General features: G+C 33.1%; 7 protein-coding genes and 1 pseudogene across 7 annotated transcripts; 4 read left to right on the top strand and 4 right to left on the bottom strand.

Annotated features, from left to right (window-relative positions):
* Window positions 1-7202: 7202 nt before the first annotated feature.
* Window positions 7203-7724, bottom strand: LOC110229974. Its single transcript, XM_021031312.1, is given in 3 exon segments — window positions 7203-7506; window positions 7508-7645; window positions 7699-7724. Coding segments are annotated over 3 exon segments (243 nt in total). The 3' UTR covers window positions 7203-7427.
* LOC9301207 (ethylene-responsive transcription factor 5) lies at window positions 7675-8870 on the top strand. Its single transcript, XM_021016176.1, has one exon. The coding sequence runs from the start codon at window positions 7834-7836 to the stop codon at window positions 8704-8706; it is 873 nt and encodes a 290-aa protein (XP_020871835.1). The 5' UTR covers window positions 7675-7833; the 3' UTR covers window positions 8707-8870.
* Window positions 8871-10052: 1182 nt separating this feature from the next.
* On the top strand, window positions 10053-11072 carry LOC9301206 (annotated as a pseudogene).
* Window positions 11073-15730: 4658 nt separating this feature from the next.
* On the top strand, window positions 15731-17823 carry LOC9301204 (nudix hydrolase 8). Its single transcript, XM_002865084.2, has 7 exons — window positions 15731-16115; window positions 16217-16485; window positions 16581-16646; window positions 16737-16877; window positions 16984-17112; window positions 17213-17356; window positions 17468-17823. Exons 1-7 carry the CDS (start codon window positions 15995-15997, stop codon window positions 17690-17692), a joined length of 1095 nt encoding a protein of 364 aa, XP_002865130.1. The 5' UTR covers window positions 15731-15994; the 3' UTR covers window positions 17693-17823.
* Window position 17824: 1 nt separating this feature from the next.
* LOC9299426 (probable disease resistance protein At5g47260) lies at window positions 17825-18889 on the top strand. Its single transcript, XM_002865083.2, has 2 exons — window positions 17825-18223; window positions 18413-18889. Exons 1-2 carry the CDS (start codon window positions 18220-18222, stop codon window positions 18778-18780), a joined length of 372 nt encoding a protein of 123 aa, XP_002865129.1. The 5' UTR covers window positions 17825-18219; the 3' UTR covers window positions 18781-18889.
* LOC110229966 (F-box/FBD/LRR-repeat protein At3g26920-like) lies at window positions 18875-19408 on the bottom strand. Its single transcript, XM_021031283.1, has 3 exons — window positions 19262-19408; window positions 19010-19186; window positions 18875-18886 (listed from the first exon to the last, which is right to left on the bottom strand). Exons 1-3 carry the CDS (start codon window positions 19406-19408, stop codon window positions 18875-18877), a joined length of 336 nt encoding a protein of 111 aa, XP_020886942.1.
* Window positions 18974-20373, bottom strand: LOC110229964 (F-box/LRR-repeat protein At3g26922-like; the record flags this gene model as incomplete). Its single annotated transcript, XM_021031276.1, has 1 exon — window positions 18974-20373. A coding segment is annotated over one exon (966 nt), but the record flags the coding sequence as incomplete, so codon positions are not given.
* A 683-nt stretch (window positions 20374-21056) lies between these two features.
* Window positions 21057-22946, bottom strand: LOC9301203 (probable disease resistance protein At5g47250). Its single transcript, XM_002863303.2, has 2 exons — window positions 22942-22946; window positions 21057-22788 (listed from the first exon to the last, which is right to left on the bottom strand). The coding sequence occupies exons 1-2, from the start codon at window positions 22944-22946 to the stop codon at window positions 21225-21227; spliced, it is 1569 nt and encodes a 522-aa protein (XP_002863349.2). The 3' UTR covers window positions 21057-21224.
* Window positions 22947-23918: the final 972 nt, after the last annotated feature.

The following is a 23918-nucleotide window of genomic DNA, read 5'->3' as shown; positions in this document are numbered from 1 at the left end:
CCGTACGGACAGTTTTTTTTTATGGACCAAGTTAGGCGGTCCATAACGGACAATGGTCCAAGAAAATGTTCAAGTCCAATAAAGACCATGTTCATATGGGCAAGTCCATGGTCAGTCCATTTTATTATTGTTATTATTGATCAATCAAAACTCATGATTTTAGAGAAAAAATTGAGATTTTGCGTTTTTCCGCCAAAATTGTAAAAATCGGAGACTTGCGTGTTTCCGCCAAAACGGTAAAATTGCAAAATTGTGTTTTTCTTACCAATACAATAAAATCACGATTTTGGCGGAAAAATTATGGAATTGTTTTTTTCCGACAAAACTGTAAAATCATAAAATTATTTTTTTTCACCAATACAATAAAGTAACGATTTTAAGGGGAAAATTGCGTTTTTCCGTCAAAACCGTAAAATCGGAGAATTGTATTTTGCCACCAAAACCGTAGAATCGAAAAATTGCGTATTCCAAAAAATTATGGAATACTGTCTTTCCTTCAAAACCACAAATAATTTATTAAAAATTAAATATTTCATAAAAATTGAAACTTATAAATGTAAAATATAATAATTTGAAAGTTATTTAGTTGTAATTGTAATTAAAGTCACGCACTTGCAAAAGGGACCTCTTTCACGGAAGCATAGTTTAGTCAATAGTTACTCAAACTCTCTAAAAAATATTGTCCTATCACTTTCTAATCTCTAATCAATTTCAAGAGTAGTTTTGGTTCAATCACGTCACTCTGGGTTGATTGGTTATTTCAATTATGCTGATTTTGAGTGTAAATATGATGTTATGTTTGTCAACAAATGAAACTATTAATTGATTACAAGAACATGAATAGCTAACCAATATGGTTAAAAACTACATACAAAAATACGAGTTTTGGTAAAAGAAACGGAAAATTCATTTGTGTTTAAGGTTTTTTAATTGGGAAGAATAAGTATTAATACATAGATCCAATCAGGGGTGTTATTGGTTTGTGATTTAAATGGAGTTATAGTGACTTTAAATGTTATTTAGAATCTGTTGTTATTCAATCAAGACTTTTTAAAAGTTTTTTAAAGTTTGGTGTTATTAATTTAAGATTTGTAAAAGTAATCTAAAATCTTCATAAATCTGGAGTTATTGGATTCATACTTTTACAAAGTCATTAAAAGTTTTGTGTTATTCAATTAAAACAAAAGAATCTATGATTTTGTTAATGAATTAAATTATTATGTTAATGGTTTATGACTTTCTATACTTTTCTTCCCAAAATAAAGTCATGAAAAATATCATCAAAATAGAGAGATTGTTTGGAAAACTTTACAAGATTATGAAATATTAATCAACAAGATTATAGAAAACTCTCGAAAACTCTCTAATAATAGTTTAGAATCTTTCATTTGTTTACTTTATATAATTTTATTAAAGTCATCAAAATTCTTTGTAAATTAGGAACCAATAACACCCCCTAAGTTCCGTTTCGCTATTTAAATACTTTGATTAATTAAATATCAAAGTAGTAGTTGAACTTTCGTTTTTATGTTTGAACTCTGCAGCTAATCCTCAAATTATCACTTTGGACGTTTCACATACATCCACTTGGGTTCTTTTTTGTACATTACCTTACGATTGTTTTCATATTGTTTCTTGTTTCTTTATCATTTGGGTTTAGAAAGACATTATAATTTTACACTGGTAACATTTTTTTTTACTGGTAACATAATTTAATATTCAACATTTAATTAGATTCTTTAGTTAGAGAAATCTAGGTATAAATTCAATTTTTGCTTAAAGATTATTAAGTTTTGACTTTTGTTGTTCATTGTCTTAAGTTATTATGCTTACCATTAGTCAGTGATAATTTAATAGTCACTGATAATTTAATTTTAAGGCGTAAATAATCTTTTCTCATATTATGCTGCAACATATTTAAATTTGCATATAGTTTGCTTTAAAAAAGTTTCTTCCAAGTTCCAACCATTAAAAAAGTACCCACATTATACAAAAATTGTGATTTGAACCAATGCTTTTGTTCACATATTTATGCCATTTATTTTTGGTGAAATAAAAAGTTACAGTACTCTTCACTTTTACTCTCTTTCTTATCATTTTTCTTCTTTTTTTCTCAATTATTCCAAAGTTTACCAATCAAAATCGTAAAATTTAGATTCATTGATATGATTGACAAAAAAAGAATTGATATGATTAGTTACACTATATCTCAGCCATAAAATTCATAAATTCAGTGTCTCTAGTTTATGCATAAATTTTCTTACATTCTAGATGCTTCTTATTTACCAGCTGGTGATCAAATAATTTATCTACATTTTTAAATTTTAACAATGAAATGTCCTCTATTTCTTGTTACAGTATAACCAATACTTTTTTTTCATCAAAAAAAAAACAGTATAACCAATATAACTTAGCTTTCGGTTATCTTTAATATTCGGTTTAGTGTATTTTGTTAACTTAAACCGATTCCTAATTAATTTTAACCAACACAAATGTAGGCAATTGGAAGCAAAAGGTACACAAAAGAATGCAGAAGGGAAGGATCAAAGGAAAGGAGTTATATCAGCAATATTCAAAAGTTTGAAGTTGACCAAATCTAGTCATGTTTGACTTTGACCACTGACTTTTCAAATCTATCTTCTATTAGAGCAAACGCAGTGGAGTATTTTCTATGCGGGTGTGAGGATTAAAAAAAATATATATATTCAAATAGTTGGCATCAGGATGTTAACTTACAACTTGTTTGGCTTGGGTGTGAGATTACATGGCAGGCTGTGATTGGCTAGTTGCGAGAAAGCAAGAAAAAAAAATAATTTCTCTGAGTCTTTTTCTCTTTCTTCATTAAATTTCTAACTTTATTTTACTAATTTAATTTGCCTAAAGATGTATCTTCCAACTTATACCACTGCCTATGCTCTTAGTAGCAAACTCAATTCCATACGTGCAAACAACCTCACACGTGCGTTCCCACCGCAATGTTTGAGTTTTCTTTCAACAGAAGACGATATTTCTTTTTTATTATTATAACGTTAGATTGAGAATTCAAAGATTCTCGACAAATGGTAACACTTTTTTTTTTATATAAGAATCACAATTATTTATTTTAGTTATACAATTTTATAATGCTTGTTGCCTTGTTGGTGATAATAGTTGTTTATGTATCATTTTTGTAATTATTTTCCATTGGAATAATACTTTCTTGACTTTTAAATTTGGAATGTAGATTTATATGGAAACAAGTAGTTAATCATTTTTGTGACGCTAAATATGTTGTCCCATAACGACAGAAGAAAAAAATGAAACAAAAATGTTTGCTGGCATTACTCGATTTAGAGCAACAATTATTATGGAGACCAGATTGGTTCAAGAAAATGACACACAATTCATGGTTAGGAAGCTAACAAATTAAGCTTTGTTACCATTATATTGTTTATCGTTTCTTGCACCTTAACAATGTATTTAGACGTCAACAGAAATTTTTTGTATTGATGATCTGTAACCAATTATAATTACCCTTAAAAATTTATCAAATATAATTATTTATACCCTTAATTAACATGAACTAAACTTATAGGAAGAACAAAAACACTACTTAATAGAGGCCTTTTATGCATGTAGTCTTAGTTGCAACTGTGGATTGTTTTTTATTGGTTGAAATGATGTTTTAGTTTAGAAATAAATAAAAATTAAATGATTTATTAATTAATATGCAATAACCTTAAATACTAAATATAAATAAAACGGAGGTTGATTAGAGTAGTGTTTCACAACAACAACAAAAATACTACTATAATATAACATGGTTTTTTCTAGAAATTTTTTTTATATAACTGTTATATATTAAATCACTCATTTGCTATATCATTTATTAAAATTGAGACTTTTTATTTTGTTTCATTATAACAACATGACTTTCTAGAATCTAGTGACTCGTTGATTCATTCTACAAACCAGTTAATGCACCGCGTAAATTATTTTCACGTGCATGGTGCAGTGCATGAAGATGGAGCAAATTAAATACGAAACCAAACATAATTCAATACTAGTATTATCATCTTTTAAAATTTGTATGATTAATAATCTCTCAAATAAAAGGCCGCATGCATTGACTTGACTCTTTCAGTCTTGTCTTGCTTACTAATTAAACCCTCCATAATGCATCAAACTAATCATAACCGCTAACTTTCTGACTTGTGTTTGGTTAGACTTTAATGCTTTACTATCATCTTAGTTACGTTTGTGTTTAACCTCGCAAAAAATCTTCTAGAAGGATAATACTCCCTCTGTTTCAGAATATAGGATGTTTTAGAGTTTTTATTTTGTTTCAAAATATATGATGTTTTGCAACTTTCTATGCAGTTTTAAATGTATTTGATATTTTATGGTTGTTTGTATTCTGCAGTCTTTTCTCTAATTGGTTGAATTTTTAAAACCAAATATTAAATGATAGTTTTAAGAAAGCAAAATAAATTTTCTTAAAATGTGTGATTTCAAACAAAACTTCATATATTTTGAAACAGAGGGAGTACAATACAATGTTGGCTTTATCCATTATTGAGCTGTGTGAAATTGGTGTTGATTGTTTATTTTTTTAATAGTGATTATACATTTGTGTTTTCATTTGAGTTAAAATTTGTTCGTAATATTGGCAAATTAACATTGGATTTGTTATTGTATTAAAAACGCTTATATTTGGATTGCGAGTCTACGTAACTGTACAAACCACGTAACCAAGTAACTTTGAACGCAGAGTGGATACAAAATAATTGTGAGTGTGTGACACAACATAAAGCTTATACAGAAGCAGATTATCGGAGCTTATGGAGGAGATTATATCAAGATTAGCTAAAACGTATCAAGTCTTAGTGTTTGTCCAGAAAAAATAGGCAAGATAGTTTAAAACTACGAAAGATTAATGATTACGTGAAGTGAGATGACGAAGATGGATACAATAAAAATTTAGTTAATTCTATGTTCAATAAAAATGCTATGGAATGAGGTTACTATAGAATCCTTTATAGTATGAAAGTAAAACATTGGTTTTCTTTAATTTCTCTATGTATAGACTATAACTAATACCTGAAAGTAGAAAACTGGATTAGTAAATATCATATTTACACATTGCGAAGAAACCAATGTGCGCGCGGATACGTTAGCAAAATATGCGCATGGTTTAAAGTTCTGCTTTCTTTTTGTAATTCATATTTTAAAGTTCTGCTTTCTTTTTGTAATTCATATTTGGAAAAATTGGAAAAAAGGATATCTACTTAAAAATTTGTCCATATAACACTTTTTTTTGTAGATTGGTTAAATAGGTTTTTTAAAAAATCAAAACCCAACTTTACCCTCATTTTCACTCAAAATTAATTAAAAAATAAAACTTCCTAATTTATTTATAAAAACTAAATAGAAATCTAAAAGATTAAAACTTCCAATTGAGAAAGAGTCTTTCTTCTAATCCTAGACCTAATATAACGTTTTTTTTTCTTTCGTAGAAGAACACATATTGGAGTTGTAAATCAAAATTATCTCTTGGTAACTACAATCCCCACAGGGATTTGAAGAAACATATGTTGATGATTAATTTATGTATATTATTCCCAATATAAACCAAAGTTTGCAGAGACGTAAGATTCCATTATTTATTCTAAACTAAGATCAGTGATCATCAGCTGTACATGTACATAAAGAAGAAAGATATGAAATAAAAGAAAATTAAAGAAGAGACAAATGAAACCCACAAGTCATATAAGGGGCTGTCTGGTTTTAGATTGTGTTATTTGAATTCAAAGTATTTACATTTTTTGTTCTTTTTTTGGGGAGAGGGGGTTTCTCCCATCACGTCTATCAGCTTTAGGAACAAGCAAAAGGATCATGAAGCTTTTTAGAATTTGAAGGGAGACGTGTTCTTAGCATTTAAAAAAAAAAGTGGTGGACAACGACTTAGATGATTACAAACTTAGGGTTTAGAAAACGTTTTAGGTTTTAATTTTGTCTAAAAACGTAGACAACGACTTCTACATCTTGTAGATCATAATCTAAACAATAAATATCCATTTAAAACGTATTCTCAAAAATATATTTTGTTTCCTTCTCTAAAGATTTACTTTCTATATTTAGAGCATTCTAAAAATTTCAGAAAATGAAATCTACAACATCGTAGAATTTTCCTTCTAAACGAAGATTACAATTTCTAACGGCAGAAGATGTAGAAATTAGTAGAACGGCTATTCTAAAATATTTAGAATATAGAGTAAAGCGTAGAATGCATGTTCTAAATATTTTAGATATATGATTTTCGGACTTCTAAAATTTTCAGAACAGAAATCTAGTCTAAAATATGTAGAACATGTACAAAAATGCAGAATACACACTCTGAGTTTCGCAGAACTCTAGAAAACGTGTTCTAACAAAATTAGACGAAACTTTATCTATAAAAAAATCAATTTTTTTTAACCAAATCTAAAAAATTTCACTACAAATCACCTCTACTCTTGTATATCTACCTGTTTTTCTGATTATTTTTTTTAAAAAATATTTAAAATAGGGTGTAGGGGTAATTTCGTCCAAAGTTACAATCTCATCAAAAAAGTATATATGGACAAAATTTTTAGTAGATATCCTTTTTTTCTAATTTTCCCTTCATATTTTATAGTTAGTTAGGAAATAATTCACACTGAGACTTGGCGAAGCCTCATAAAATGAAGATATGTATGGAATATGAAGTTTGAAATAATGGAAAATAACTTGTAAATATTCATTGTTATATAGGTGTGTAAAAGGTACGTTATATATATATCTATATATATATATATATATATATATATAGGTTATATATTTATACATAAGATTAAAAAACGTACGTAGATGATAATTAATGGCGGTATTTTGGTGTTAACATTGATAAATTTAGAGGAAACCTTAGTAGTAGAACAGTTTCTCTTAGTTTTATTCATTAGACAATAAACTTATTTATACAAAGATATATTACTTGTCTAGCAAGTTGTATATATTTATGATAATAGTAAATCTATCTAATTAATAATAGAAAGATATACACAAATATTAAATTTCCTAATAATAATATGGGAATATATTTAACATTGGTCTCGTAATCCCGAGATCTCCTGCAAACATATATATGCAGTTTAACTTTGTGAAAGATAGAGAAAGCTCATTTTTGTTCTTTACTACATGGTTGCTATACACCAGGGTTGAACTTTAGAATACTTAAAAATCGGTTTAATTATTCAACTAATAGAGACTACTAAAATATCGACACCTTTTTTTCATTTTTTGGGTCAAGCATCGAGATCTTTTATGTTCAAGAAAATGATCGCAATAATCGAATAAAATAAAATATAATGTTTCTCTTGGACTAGTTAAAATATAGTATTTGCGACAGATTTCGATCTAATCATTATATCTTACCATTTAACCAAGAGATCACAAAACATTGTCGACTTGTAAGTCAAGTACAAAACGAAAACGATCACAATGTCGAGTAGATGAGTTGGTCATTTGATCCAACGGCTCTGAGTCCACGAAACACGCAACCAAGTGGTAGTCTCTTTTACACCTGATCCATATTATAAAACTTAAAAAGAAAACAAGAGAGGATGGTTCGTTGGCTCCTTCTTGTTCCCTTTAATTAATTCAAATTTTATTCATCACCTCCATTGAAAAAGTCCCCTTGACGACAAAGTCACCAATGCTTCTCTCATATGTATATATACATCTTTCCACTCTCTCTTCTCTACTCAAATCAAATCCTCAACCATCTTCTTCTTCCTTAGCTTCTCTATTTTCTTAAGTCTTTTTAAAGTTTTATCAATGGCCACTCCTAACGAAGTATCTGCACTTTGGTTCATCGAGAAACACCTACTCGACGAGACTTCACCGGTGGCTACAGACCCATGGATGAAGAAGGAATCATCAGCAACGGAATCTAGCTCCGTTTCTTCTTCTATGCTCTTCCAATCATCATCGTCTTCTTTCTCTCCAAATGATTTCTCTGAATATGAATGCAAACCGGAAATCATTGATCTCGATACACCGAGATTCATGGATTTTATATCGATTCCATTTGAATTTGACTCCGAAATTTCAAATCAAAATCAAGTTGAACCGGAGATTCAATCTCAAATTCGTAAACCGCCATTGAAAATCTCGCTTCCAGCTAAAACAGAGTGGATCCAATTCGCACCTGAAATTACCAAACCGGAAGTTACTAAACCGGTTTCAGAAGAAGAGAAGAAGCATTACAGAGGAGTGAGACAAAGACCGTGGGGGAAATTCGCGGCGGAGATTCGTGACCCGAATAAACGTGGATCTCGCGTTTGGCTTGGAACGTTTGATACAGCGATTGAAGCGGCAAGAGCTTATGATGAAGCAGCGTTTAGACTTCGAGGATCGAAAGCGATTTTGAATTTCCCTCTTGAAGTTGGGAAGTGGAAACCACGCGCCGATGAAGGTGAGAAGAAACGGAAGAGAGACAACGATGAAGATGAGAAAGTGACTGTGGTTGAGAAAGTGTTGAAGACGGAACAGAGCGTCGACGTTAACGGTGGAGAGACGTTTCCGTTTGTAACGTCGAATTTAACGGAGTTATGTGACTGGGACTTAACGGGGTTTCTTAACTTTCCGCTTCTGTCTCCGTTATCTCCTCATCCATCGTTTGGTTATTCTCAGTTGACCGTTGTTTGATTTTTTTTTTTAGTTTTGGCTATGTGTATGCTGACGTGGACTTATGGTACACGTAGGTGCATGCGATTAGAAAAAAATATATATATATTTGTTCATATTTTTGCTTATTTCTATTTGTTCATTCTTTTTCACAAATCACAATACATTCTTTCAGTTAATGGTCACGTTAATTTATTTATGAGTACTAGAAGAAATCGAAAAAAGAAAATAAATTCGGAGTAATTCAACCTACAAACAATCATCAAACAAAAAAAAAAAAAATCAACCTACAAATTAGAGTAGTATAATGTCAATTGCATTGACATTAATTGAGGAATTATAGTAGAACCTAGTATAAAAAGAATTATTCAAACATGTGAAATTGACCGGCGTTATGTAAAGTTGTTGAGACAATAAATGCATAAACGTGATCCTGTCTGAAGTCTGAACAAGTCGATTCTTAATGGATAAACTTGGTCAAAACGATTTCGCACGTGGTTAGACTTTTGCGTAATTAGTAAAATACTTGACGACTGTGAAAGCCATGCATGAATGTATCCAGAAGAATATTTATCTTCCACGGCGAAATCTCTACGTATTTTAGAGCAACCCCAATGATATTTCTAGAGGGTTTCTTAACCGTAGAATCCTTAAAAAAAAGCCAAAAAATAATTCAAAACTGACAATTAATCTAAGGAACGTACCTTAAATAAGAGTTTTTAGAGGTTGTAAGAGTCCATACGTGTCACTGTCTTATTGTGTTTGTTTCGAAGCTCGACTCTCTCTTCTCTCTTGTTTCATCCGATGGCGAAAGCAGATGAGATATGTCTCGATCATCATCATCCAAAGATCGGAAGAGAAAAGCCAAGCAACTCGTCCCTCTTCCGCTGTGATCATCATCTCAACCGACGGTGCTCACCATCTTATTGATTGTAGAAATTGATTGCAATCTATATCCCGTCCTTTAATCATCTATTGCTTGTAGAAATTGATTGGTCTCTCACTTATATCTCTCATAGATTAAATCATTGACCAGTATTTCGTATGATTGATATTGAAAGTCTGCACATTGATTTTAGGGGTTTTGTTTGATTTGATGATTTATATGGTGGAAAAAGAGAAGACTTTTCAATGGATGAGAAAATAGAGAGACTGATATTGGTTTTACTTTACTTTTGATGTAGCTGTTGATCTTATGTCTTCTAAAGTATGTGGCATTGGACTATTGAACATCAAAGCACAACATGTGTTTTACCCTTTTGAGAGAGATAAATTCAGATGTCGTTATGATATTTTGCATCAATATCTCTCTTTTTTCTTTTCAAAGTAGAGCAATTTACTAATTCCATTGTATATCGTATTCACATGTAGAGTATAAAGATAACATAATGGGTCAAACACGATATGTTTTTGTTTACTAATTCCATTGTTTACTGTTCTGAATTGCGTTGTGTTTCGGATTGCAATATGTTTTTGTTTGTCCAGGTGAATGAGACTTATGATTGCTGGTACACATTAGGGATCCCAAAGATAAAGCTTTATCGGAATAGCTTTTTCGGTTGCCAAGCAAATGATCTTTCTTTCACAGACATTATTAAGCAATACTCTAATGTGTAAGTTCTTATCTTTTCTCTCATTTTATACATTTTTCATCATAACTAAGCACATACACACTACAGGAGAATCATGAAGAAAAATCATAATAGCCATGATAATTAGTAATAGCACAACGATTGCGGTGTTTGTTTAGTTTGTCAATCATGTCTTGTCTGGGCGCTGTTATTCACCGAATTGATCCTCTTTCATTGGTTCTTTTTTCTCCAGAATCTCTTAACTTTTACAGTCATGGCTTAATGGAAAAGCAACACCAAAGTACTGGAAAGATGATGTGATTGCTGGCATTGTCTCTGGCTTCGCAACTTCCATAATCACAGTCTTCATCGTACGGATCTTACGACATGTAAAATCTTGGTTCCCTCGAGCTTGTTGTTCAGTAAAGAGCCAGTTTTCTAAGGTGAATCTCTTGGTACAAGTGAAGCGGTGCATGTTTGCTTCTTGTTTATTTCTCGGTTCTCGGATGAATGGCGATACAATACTTGATGGATTAGAAGAAGCTACATTGTTTGGTTCCTAGGTTTCATCTTCTTGATCAGCTTGCTTCTGTGTCGTCAGTGTCCTGTTAGCTAAGTAGATACTTTTGATGGATTAGAAGAAGCTACATTGTTTGGTTCCTAGGTTTCATCTTCTTGATCAGCTTGCTTCTGTGTCTTCACTGTCCTGAAGATGAGAAAGAACAAATTTTTTTTTTTTTTAAGAAATCCACTTAAGGACTCTACCATTGGACAAAGAAAATTTTAAGGATTCATCACAAACTCTTAACTTTAAAATTGTTATAATATATAATTAAAATATGTTTAAGAATCCTTTTAAGGATTCAACCATTGTTGTTGCTCTTAGTATTTTAGATTTGACGACATCTATTTCTCTTTTGGTTTTCAGGTTTGACATCTAATTTGCTAAGAACTTTTTCTTAGATTATTATAATCGAAGAATTTTGTTGGGTCTTGTAAGATATTTTCAATACACACTATCTCATTAAAGCACTTAATGGGCCTTGTGGTCTAACCATCTAAACTTTGAATATATTATCTTTCTTTAAGGAAGTCGCGAGAAGTTCTGGATGTCTAAGAGCATGATTAACAATGGTATCTTAAAAATATTTCTTAGAAGTATTAAAGTAATAATATGACATGTGGTTGGTTCTTAAGATTAGTTTTGGATCTTAGCTAAGCCACTTTTTTTAGTTTTGGATCTTAGCTAAGCCACATTTTTTACTTAAGAATTCTTTAAGATACCCTTGTTAATGGTGGTCTAAGTTCAAAACCAACCTGTCACCGAAACACAAAAGATAATTGAAACTATAAATAAACTTAACCAAAAATTATTAGTTTGATTTTTACTCCGTAGATGAAATCGGGGTTTTCTAAAGCGTTTACAAAGATAACGCTAATCAAACCAAAATAGTATAAATAGTTTGTTACGAAATTTTGCTAGGAAAGTAACCGACTATAAAATAGATTACATACTATTAAATTTAGCATGCTAACATTATTCTATAGACTACCAATCAGGTAAGAATCGTTCGTCATCATACGACTATTCAATATCCAAACAAATTTTATTTGAAAACCCGACCCACGAATCATGGTTAGCTTTACATCATTATCCACACATATATACTCAAATTGTAATGGAAGACACTATGTTATCACGAATGTGGATCATCATGCACTTCAGGTTACCTAATTATCCTACGTGGACTATACCTAATCCTTCCATAATTTCCAATTATTGCATATCATTTTTCTAAACGTCATCATTTCCAGTAACGAATAATCATATCCTCAATTAACGCAAACCTAATTATACCATCTCATCGTTATTTACATACACTTTTGTGGTAAAAATCTGCTTAGAAAAAGTAAACCTTTACATATATACAAAATAGTTGAGGGAAATGTTATCCGATCCAATGTCGTCGAAAATTGTAACCCTATTTTTTCGTCGAAAATTGTAACCCTATTTATTTGCCCAACATGGCAACATATCTGTTCCTATTGAAGGTACAAATTAAAAAGGATCGAAATGAACTAAAATACTTTTAAACAGAAAAGACAAGGAATCTAAGAGCATGATAGCAATGGAATAAGTGCAAGGATTTGTCTTTAAAGTGATTAATTATTAAAATAATGTAAGACAAAAATACTGGCTTTAAATGAGTATATGTAAAATAAAAAGGTGAAGCGTAATAAACAAATTATCTACGTTGTGGGAACGCGTGAGAACACGGAGCTAACAAATTATCCAATCAAAACGCGCCATGTGACGCTAACACTCTCCAAGGAAAGAGTATAACTTAACACTCGGATATACATAAAAGTGGACTATTCTGATTATTTTGGATTTTTAAATTCTAACACCCAATCAAAAGATGTACCGATATGTATGGCCTAAGCCACCAAGGCCCATGTCCACGTGGCTCCAGCAACGACCAGATGCTTTATTATCCCACTCTTGTGGATTATTACGTGAGATACACGCTTCACATAATAATCCCACTCTTGAACCACACGCTTCACAGAAACAGAATCCATTGTAAGAAGAGTATTTACACTACATACCCTAAGACCACAAAGTATTTAAGTCAAAGGAGTAGTGGCATTTTCGTAAATAATTTGTGTGTTTGGTTTGTCATGAAAAGACCAGTATACCCCTATGCTTGTAGAGTCTAGCAGTTGCACCCAGACATAATTGCGAAACGAAACCCTCGGCTTATGTGTCGTTTGATATTTGTTAAAAGCGACAGTTTCGCTTTTGCATTTATTGATTTCGTTACTTTTCTCTCTGTTGAAATTTGAAATCTCCGTTCTTCTCCCTGTTAAAAACATATATATCACGACACCAAAGCATATAATGGGATGGGGAAAAGATATCGTGGTAAGATATCTCGTAGCTGTGATTTCTTGTCTTGCCATAATTACTTTTGCATTTAATGCTACTCCTGTAGCAACTTCGGGCAGAGAGAATTGCCAAGCTCGATACTTCTGTAGGGTCCGCCCCGATTACCGTGTATCGGATAAACGCATATATATCCAGATATGTATCTCTGTTGCAACACACGTATCTCTACGAGCATTAAATAAGTGGGGCCCAAAGGATATTTGCACGAAATTCTCGGAGGGAAAATTCCCGCAATTTAATTCCGAATCTTTCGTGCCACAGTCTGTAAACGTATAACGTGATACGAAGATATATATCAGGACACTAAAGCATATAAAGGGATGGGGGAAAGATATCGTGATAAGATATCTCGTAGCTGTGATTTCTTATCTTCCCATAATTACTTTTGCATTTAATGCTACGACATGTATCTCTGCGAGCATTAAATAAGTGGGGGCCCAAAGAATATTTGCATGATATCCCTGTCCCCTACGAAATTCTCGGAGGGAAAATTGGCGCAATTTATTTCAGGGGTATTTTGGTCTTGTTTTTTTAAAAACAAATATTTCTCTCTCTTGTTTTGCAAACAAAAAAACTTATGTATGCCACACCTAATTATTTCTCAAATAATTGCTATGCAGCTAATTGATTCTTGTAAGAAGCGTGAGGAAGAGAGAGCCTCTTTCTGAAGGAGAGGGATTGGATCATTGAGATATATCCGTTTATTCATCCTTCAACTCCTGAAGATTCCTTCGTACCGACAATTCTCTTGAACTTGTTAAAGATTCTCTGAGACATAACTATTTGATTCCTTTTTCCCTGCATTTTTCGTACACTGTTTTTGCTTATAACTTTTGTATTAAAATTAAAAATCATGCCACTATATATCGTGTAGGTTTATATCCAAAAGCTTTGGAATATTTTATCATTGGCTTGATAGTTGATAATGATAGGTAATTGATATTCTTACCAAAAATCTATACTAGTTTCTTTTTGTAACATTAAACGTTATTTAAAATTGGGAAAATTGGATATAAAGGATATCTATTAAAAAATTTGTCCATATATCCCTTTTTTTTTGTAGATTGGTCAAATAGGTTTTTTAAAAAATCAAAACCCAATTTACCCTCATTTTCTCTCAAAATTAATTCAAAAAATAAAACTTCATAATTGATGTTATAAAATTAAAATACAAATAGAAAAATCACAAACCTCCAAATGAATAAGAGTCTTTCATAAGACCTAAAAAAAACTTCGGCTTTGGAATCTCACATTTTGCAACAATAATGCGGCTTTGGACTTTTGATACTAGGTTGGTCTTTTTCTAGTTGACGTGTGAGGCTATTGTTCTGATATAAATTGACCAATCACTTCTTCAAAGGTTGGATATAGAGGAAATAACATTTGATCCACGAGGCTCATTCATATGAAATAATCTAACAATCTACAAAACATGGTTTGAAGTTATTAACTTAAATCATTAGGGTTATTATCGTTACACTTACCAGTCATCAGGAGAAGATTGATTATGATGAACACAAACATTAGAGACGAACTCAATAACAAAAAATGATCATAAGTAGAAGTGAATCCAAAGTTCAAAACAAAACCGGGAACATAACTAGTACTGAATCCATAAATTAAAACACAAAAACACCGTAGACAACAACTTCTACATCTTGTAGATCGTATCTAAACAATAAATATTCATTCAAATCGTAATCTAAAAAAAAAATTTGTTTCTTTTTCTGAAAATTTACTTTCTATATTTAGAGCATTCTAAAAATTACAGAAATCGAAATCTGCAATACCGTAGAATTTACATTCTAAACGAAGATTACAATTTCTAACGATGGTAGAAGATGTAGAAATTATTAGAACGGCTATTCTAAAATATTTAGAACATAGAGTAAAACGTAGAATGCATGTTCTAAATATTTTAGATATATGATTTTCGGATTTCTAAAATTCTCAGAACAGAAATCTAGTCTGAAATATGTAGAACATGTACAAAAATGCAGAATACATATTCTGAGTTTCGCAGAACTCTAGAAAACGTGTTCTACCAAAATTAGATGAAACTTTATCTATCAAAAAATCAATTTTTTAAAAACCAAATCTAAAAAATTTCACTTCAGATCACCTCTACTCTTGTATATCTACCTGTTTTTATGATTATTTTTTTTAAAAACATTTAAATTAGGGTGTAGGGGTATAATCGTCCAAACTGACAATCTCACAAAAAAATGTGTATATGGACAAATTTTTAAGTAGATATCCTTTAAAATTTGTCTTGGATATAAGTTATTATATCCCTTTTAACAATTGTATAAAACCTCTAAAACATTATATATTGTAAAAGATAGACACAACACGTAGCTATATGTCTTTATCCAAAAAAAAAAAAAACACACGTAGCTATATATATGATGTAATTAATATTAGAAAAATGTACATATATTAGGGTTGTAATATCTGGTCGGTTGAAAATTGAAATCGTAGCTCAAAAAGAAATTCACGTGTATTTTGTCTTTGATTGAAAGATATTAAAACTGTTCTTCTCTTTCTTTTTCTCATTTCTCACTTAACCACCACTCGATCCACTTGACACCACACATTATAAGTGTGCCTCAAAAAAATCTAACATTATTCACTCAAACACATCTCTCTTTCTTCTCTTTCACTCTCTTATTTAAGATTTAAATCTGCTCAAATGCTTGTAAACAAATTCTAAGTTCTTTAATCTATTTCCCTTTTTGAGAAACCTTTTTTTTTTTTTTTTTCCAGATATAGATCTTCTTGATCTACAATGGATTCTGTTTCTCTTTCTGAGGTTACTGCCATTAGAAGAACACATTTGGGTTTTATGCACAGTTTCAGACAACCATTTTCTGGTGTTCCAATACCTCCAAAGTTCTGTTCCTCCAAAGGTAATAATAACACTTAAAATTCATCACTTCCTCTTCACAACAAGAATCTTAGTCTTTTTAAGAAAATGACTTTCTTAAATTCTTTGCATTTGGATGAGAAGTTGGTGGACCAAAGGCAACATTGTCAAGCAATACAAAGAGCCAATCTGTTTATGGAGGAAGCATAGCTGCAACTTCAGATTCAGGTTACAAGATCAATGGAGTAAACCTAAAAAGCAGAACATTGATCAGTTCTGTTAAAGAAAGATTATTACTTGATGCTTATGATGATGAGTATGGTGGAGTAATAGTTGATCATGGAAAATTACCATCAAACCCTTACGCTTTCGCTTCTATGCTTCGAGCTTCTCTATCCGATTGGAGAAGAAAGGTAAACTAAAACCCTATAAAAATCTTTAAAACCTTTAACTAAAAAGTAATTTATCTTTACCAATCTGTTAATTTTGGGAAAAAAAAAAATTGTAGGGAAAGAAAGGAGTTTGGTTAAAGTTACCTCTGGAACAATCAGAATTAGTCCCAATAGCTATAAAGGTAAACAAAAAGAAAATGGTTCTTGATCTTGTTTGATAAAGCAGAGTTAATTTGTTTTTGCAAGTTAATGATATTTGGTTGATTTTGCAGGAAGGTTTTGAGTATCACCATGCAGAGAAACGATATGTGATGTTAACATATTGGATACCAGAGGAGGAACCTAGTATGCTTCCTGCAAATGCTTCACATCAAGTTGGTGTTGGAGGTTTTGTATTAAATCAACATAAAGAGGTATGAATATATGAATGATGATTCTCTCAAAGTCTCAACACTTCAAGTAGAAGTGGTAAAAAAGAAGAGTTACCTGATTTGTTTATCTTTTCTTATATCTCATTAGGTGCTTGTGGTACAAGAAAAGTATTGTGCTCCATCAATTACAGGTCTTTGGAAGTTACCAACAGGGTTTATTAATGAATCTGAAGAGATTTTCTCTGGTGCTGTAAGAGAAGTCAAGGAGGAAACTGGGGTAGTTAAATCCGAGAACATTAGTATATAATATAAATCTTGATTTTTGTTTAAAATTCGCAAGATCATAACCATGTATGACCTTGTGTTGTGTTCTTCAGGTAGATACAGAGTTCTCAGAGGTTATAGCTTTTAGACATGCTCACAACGTTGCATTTGAGAAATCTGATCTGTTCTTCATCTGTATGTTGAGACCACTCTCTGATAAGATAATCATCGATGGTCTTGAGATCAAAGCCGCAAAGGTAAAATGTAATAAAAAATTTGCAGTTAGAGTCTCAAACAATTTATTGGAATGCTCCAGTTATACATGCTACAAGACGGCCCTGATTACAATGATTGTTGTGTGTTTTCAGTGGATGCCTCTGGCGGAATTTGTGGAGCAACCGATGATAAGAGAAGACAAAATGTTTAAGAGAGTGATTGAAATCTGCAAGGCGAGACTAAGGCATCGGTACTGCGGTCTTTCTCCTCATAGACTTGTCTCTACTTTTGATGGCAAACCTTCTTCTCTCTATTACAACGTTGTTGATGATGATCATGATCCTTCCCACTCCAATTGTAACACTGATTATTTATAAATAGACGGATCAAACCGAACCAAATCAAGTGGTTCGATCCTGTAAATACTTATTCTCATGTAATGTATGTTGTTATTTATTGATACTCTCTTCTCTTCAGTATAGTAAATAGTAATAGTTCCTTTGCAAAATCCATGTCGCATTGAACCGGTCTGAATTCTTGATAGATTTCCCACTCTTAATAAACTTTACAATATAAAGATCTGTTCAAATAAATGACCGGTGGGTCAACACAAGTTTACATAATATTCAAACTCTTGGACTGACATATTCAATGCATATAATATACATGTAAACCAAGTTGTAATTTTAATCCATAGAAGAAGACATTATTGCAATGGACTAATTCAACTAAATCAAGCCAAACGTGTCAAGATCCTGCACAAAAGATCTGCTTCTCTCTCAAACCCTGAGCACAATAGACAACATACCATTGTGGTGGAACGTTTTCAAGAATTTGAGTGAAAGTTTAAAAGTCTCTCGTCTGCACTAAATTTTCAATAGGTGGCTGAGCTAGCACAGCTTGAATGGGTAATATTCTCTTCTTTTCTAATTTGTGTCGCATCTCTTATGATTTTTTATTAGTTTATTTCGAATAAGCGTGCATAGAGAGCTTGCAGAAATTAAAGAGATTGGTTAGTGATATGATAATTTTGATATCACTAAACTCTACAATAATCTTTTATCACTTATTTTTTTTTCTTGATTCGTGTTGGAAAGAGGAGTATTTACACAACCTGGAGAAAAATCTTGAGGCTTTGGAGATGAAGGTGGAAGCCCTCAAAGCAATGATAAATGAATTGTTGAAAAGGTTGTCCAAAGAAGAGGACAGAATGCTACCTAAAGTTATAAATTGGATTTCAATTGCACAAGAGATTGTATCCAAGGCCAGTGGTCTCCTTGATAAGAGTATCTCAGAACGTTATAAGTTATCCAAGTATGATGATCTTTCCAAGATTTCTGAATCGACTCATCATTACAGCGAAGATGTGCGCCTCACGTTGGAAGCAGTTGAAACTCACAAATCTATGGGAGTTTTTAGAGTATTGGTTGATAGCACTCATCAGCTTCATGTATGTGAAACTTAGAACTAAGACAGTCCAAAGCTTTTTTACTTGTTTTGTGATCAACATTATTTCTCAAGTTCTAAGCTAATGTATTCGATCAAAGCGGAATAAAAATTCAAAGACTCTCCTAGATATACAAGTTTCATTCAAACTCAAACTGACATGAACTTGAAGTCTTGACTACACTTGCCAACTCATCTAGCATCTCAAGTCTCTCTTCTGAACTACAATTTGTTTTAGAGAAAGTTACCTTTTTCAAACGACTAGCGTTCCTTAGTATATATTTTGCTACCTCTTTCTCTTCTTTTCGTTTCTCCTCGTAGCCTTCCCACACAAATGTCTCAAGATGGAGCAACAAACATTCAGGAACAGTCTTTGGTTGGTTCCATTTCTCACAGACCACATGATCTTCAATCTTATGCCATTGCTGAGGGGGAAACACAATGTAACATTACATATATAAGATCATCAAACACGAAAATGATCATGCTAATATGCTTACATCGATGAGGAGCTTGAGGACTTGTAAGTTAGGCGAAGTATCGAGCATGAACATAAGTAGATTCCACCACGCCGGTTTACCTGTATATACCTCCAAATATACCAACCGATAGAAGATACTACCAGTAGGATACTCAACCTTTTGCATTAATGATGCCATATTGTTAGTACGGAAACAATGTAATAACAACAAAACAAGTCAATTGCAAAAAGAGTTACCTCCAAGGGTGACCAAAAGAGCAAAGAAAGCATTTTGACTGAAGTTAGAGATCCCAAAAGCTTCTCATTGATTGTTACACATGAAACTTTTGCCTTTACCAACTCCAGAGAAGTCTCACTTAGACTGACTTCAGAACCCTTCTCGAGATCAATGTGCAAGTATTTCAAAGAAGGAGCATTTATCACATATTCCCAATGGTCGACTCCGTCATTTTCATCATGAATTGATAGACTCTGCAAAGACGGGACCTCAATAATGAAAGTTTTAACACCATCACCACAAGTAGCTCGACTCACGACCAAAGTTTCAAGAAAAGGGCAACCAGATAAAAGGTTACACACTGATTTATCGTCTTTGTAATACATATAATCAAGATGCAGAGTTTTTAGGGACTTGAGACAAATCTGAGAAGGGACATCGACAAGAGCATGAAACCTAAGTATCAAGGTCTCTAGTGTTTCACATGTATACAACAAGGTTGGAGGAAAATTGAATGGCCTATTACTCTTCTTATTCTCGGGGTACACGTCAAGTAACAGCTTACGCACATTTCGTCCAAATGCGATTCCAAGCAATATTCCAATATCCATAGCAGTACATGTGTCTAAATCAACTTCAAGATGTAAACTTTGTAGGATTGGAGCTTTATGTGAATGCAAAGTTTTGCAAACATCCTTTGAAAATGTCCCGAGTTTACGTTTGTGATCACAAGAATCAAACATGAGTATAGGTACCATCTTCCAAAGAGACTGCCATTGTTTAGACAGAACACTAGTGGCTATGACATCTTTTGTTGGAAGAAGAGACAATATTTGCAGAATCAATGCTTCAGGAGGTTGACTGAGTCTGTCTTCTTCGTTCACAAGAGCTAGATTTCTCTTACTTTTAACACAAGAAATTGATCACAAAAACAAAAGATGAGTTGGTTTTTGAGGTTTGGAGCTTATATAGTAACAGTTTAAGAAACCGTAGAACTACTGGAGATGAGTTTAAAAAGCATACCATCGTTTCATTGAAGAGAGATCAAAACGTTGCTTGTTAGATCCTAATGCTTATCGAATTTTGATGGCCAACGTTAGGGCTTCGGAGGTGGAAGCTGCGGAGGAAGTGATCCTCTGTAAATTTCCAAAATCCAGGTTTCCGTTCCAATTTTTATTGCAAAATTTCAGAATTAACCGGTCATAATAATTGGATTAAACAAAACCGGAGTAAATAATTGTATCGAATCGAACCGAACCGAACCTTCATTTTCCTCCAATCTGAATGTATCTGATTAAGTCTATCTGCAATTCTCTAAGTCAGCTCCTTCGAATTGAAAAGCTCTTGATCTATGTTTGATCAAGTTGTTGAAGTGTCTATGATATGATAATAATGGTGGAGATTAAATTAATGACGAGTTCAAAAAGTATTGTGTTAATAATGATTAATGAGATTAAGATAGTGAATACGTTCCTTAGAATGATCCAATAGAACGGATTAGCAAAAAGGATGATAACAAGTTTGCAAGGACTAAGAGCATGAGGATACTGCAACCTTCTTGGTCAAGAGAGGCATGTTCTTTTTAGCTTATAACGGATAGAAAACTGTGTTTGTAAGAATTGACATAATATTACAAGCATTTGAGTTCCTTATCGCTACATTTCAAAATATCTTTAACAATACAAAAGACAAGTAGTGGAAACAAACAAGAAATAAGAACGGGACAAAGTGACAGAGGAAAATATAGCTCTCGACATCGATTTTCTTACAATGGACGTTGATGAAGATTCGGGCAGTTTTCTATATCGACTTTGTTCAGCTTCAGTTTTGGAAAAGAGACTTGACTCCCATAGATACTTCCTAGTTCCTTCAAATAATGTAGACGAAGGACTTGTAGCTCTTGAAAAGGATCAACCCCAACACATGCAGCTTTCTCTTTGTTTATTAATTCTGTCATCTTAGGCGAGGATTCTACGCTTAGAGACTCAAGATTTGCAGCATAAATCAGCCATGTCAGATCCTTTAGATGTATACATGAGTTTATTACCACAGCTGAGAGATCCTTGAACCATGGATTGCTTGGAGTGATTTGACTGGATGATGTGGATGGAGCATACTGGTCTCTCCTTTTGCCTTCCCATTCTGTTCCTGACTCTGTGATATCGCAGTTTACTAGTTCAAGTTTGTGAAGACTACTCAACTCACCAATGGCTGCAAATGGTACTTTAAGTCCTTCGAGATATAGACCCTGAGTCATCCCTGCCAATCTTGTGCTTCCTAAAAACTCTTCCAAAACAGAATCGTTGTTCACAGTAACGGTCAAAAGTTGTAAACCCTTCAACTGCTCCAAGATCTTCAGCAAGCAGGAATCTAATGCAGCAGCAGAACCATAAAATCTTAGAACCTGCAACTTTTGTAATTCTGAAATCAGACCGACGTTTCGAAGATTGGAAGTGGACTCCAAATTCAAGTGAATCAATTTACTCAAGACTCTTAAACCTTCCGGCAGATTCTTTATACTCGTCCCTGATAAGTTGAGAAGCCGCAAAGAAACCAACTCCGAAATTCCTTTTGGCAACTCGGTGATTTGGAGGTTCCAAGATAGATCCAAAACCACCAGAGTCGACAGGACCTGAAAGAATCTACCAACAATATCTACCAGCTTGTTATTTTGAAGGAACAAGGTTACAAGATTTGTCTGGTCAGGAAATTCAGGATCGTCTGGTATGTTCTTGATCTCATTGTTGATGAGAGACATCTTTGTGACGTTTGTCCAATCCGTGACATCAGGCAGTTGGCTTAAACCAGCATCTGTTTTCACAACAAATCTTTCTCCATCCCTAAATTCAGATACTATCCACAATGCCATCTCACGGATCATATCATGCATATACACTTTCTTATTAGACTCCAATAACAAACCTGCCCCAACAAGATTATCGATGATCTCATAGCATCGATCCTTTGCTCTCCCTCTTCCGTCTTTTTCATCGATGAAACCCTCACCTATCCAATACTCTACCAGCTCATCTTGTTTGATATAATATGCCTTGGGAAATAAAGCACAATACAGAAAACACTTGGCATTTTTTGTTTCTAAATAATCGTAGCTCAACTTCAAAACTTGAAAGATGCCCTTCTCTGTACCTTTCATCTCACTCGGATAAGACTCCAAAGTATCGAGTGCACGACGCCATTGATACACAGTAGATTTAGATGCCATAGTCTTTCTAATTACTTCAAGTGCAAGGGGTAAGCCACAACACTTAGCCACAATCTTTTTTGCGATATCAGAAATTTCGTTATTTAACCCGTCGCATTTGACCTTCCTAATAAGAATCTTTGGGATTTATATAGCCTTGATAAAATAATAGCAAAATTACAGATTAGCCCTTTAATTTTTGACGTCATGCATTTGTGCGTCTGTAAAATATAAAATTACAAATACAAATATCAAAGTAGCCAAATGTTATATTTCAAACATCATTATTCATTGACTTTTTTACTTGATTTTAAATATTTACTTTAAAAACAAAATAAATAAAATACTAGTGACTGAAATCAGTGGCCACAAGATAATCCAAAGGCGCAAGTAGAAAAAAAAACAAAAAAAAAAAAAAGAGAGAAAAAAAAAGCGACAGAGCTTCGAAGGCGCCGTTTATGCTTTCCTCTCCGGTGGCTACCACGGCGCCGTGAGAGGGAATCTGTAGTGTTTCCTTTAGTTTGTAAAGTTGTATAGTAGCTGATGAGATTTTGGGGGCGAGTTAAAGGGTTCGGTGGTGTTAGGGTTTCGTGGCCGAGGAGTGGCTCAGATCTGGCTCCGGCGAGTCTCTTTGTCGGCTGTTCTGGTCTTTGCCAAGCTTTGTTGGTCGTTTTTCCAGTCACACCAATCTGGATTCGAGGTTGTAGCTTTTTGTTGGTGTGATCCTTGGTAATCGATGGAGGTTTTGGCTTTGTCGCTTCCTCGTGCGGTACTCTCGTCCACTCTCCTTTTTGCCTCTGGGTCTTGTCTGGCTTAGTTTATCGGTTGTTTGTTGTAGTTGTTGTTGTTTGGTTTCGTTGGCCACAAAGATTGATCTCGATTTCAGATCTAGATATGGACCTGTCTTTGATTTCAACTCTTTGCTTCAGATTGAGTTGATTCGATTGGTCTCCTTTGTCAACCGTTTCGATTCTCTGTGAATCCAAGTTATTTCTGCTTAGCTGCGTTTGAATTTTTTCTAGCCTTTTGGTCAGCCCTGATGACTTCTTGTGGGAGAACAGGTAAGGTTATCACCTTTTAGTTGAAGAAGTCATTAACCTCGGCCAGCAGATGAAGCTTCCTTCCTCATCGTTTATTTAAATAAGTTCTATTGGAGCATTTCAGCAGCTGTTTCCTCTTCTCTTCCTGTGGTGAAGCGTTTCTAGAGGTACTGGGTTGAGTTTCATTTGGACATGTAGCAGTTGAGAAAGGGGTGTC

This window comes from Arabidopsis lyrata (genome assembly GCF_000004255.2).
Source record: "Arabidopsis lyrata subsp. lyrata unplaced genomic scaffold ARALYscaffold_8, whole genome shotgun sequence".
NCBI lineage: Eukaryota > Viridiplantae > Streptophyta > Magnoliopsida > Brassicales > Brassicaceae > Arabidopsis > Arabidopsis lyrata.
This window is presented reverse-complemented; position numbering and strand designations above follow the sequence as displayed.

Bases quoted from the DNA above. Each gene is read 5' to 3' on its own strand.
- LOC9301207 (XM_021016176.1), top strand. From the start codon at position 7,834: ATGGCCACTCCTAACGAAGTATCTGCACTTTGGTTCATCGAGAAACAC.
- LOC9301204 (XM_002865084.2), top strand. From the start codon at position 15,995: ATGGATTCTGTTTCTCTTTCTGAGGTTACTGCCATTAGAAGAACACAT. The intron at 16,116-16,216 runs GTAATAATAACA...TTGGATGAGAAG, and splicing joins AAAGTTCTGTTCCTCCAAAG to TTGGTGGACCAAAGGCAACA. The intron at 17,357-17,467 runs GTAAAATGTAAT...GTGTGTTTTCAG, and splicing joins TTGAGATCAAAGCCGCAAAG to TGGATGCCTCTGGCGGAATT.
- LOC110229966 (XM_021031283.1), bottom strand. From the start codon at position 19,408: ATGCAAAAGGTTGAGTATCCTACTGGTAGTATCTTCTATCGGTTGGTA. The intron at 19,187-19,261 runs GTAAGCATATTA...TTTCCCCCTCAG, and splicing joins TCCTCAAGCTCCTCATCGAT to CAATGGCATAAGATTGAAGA.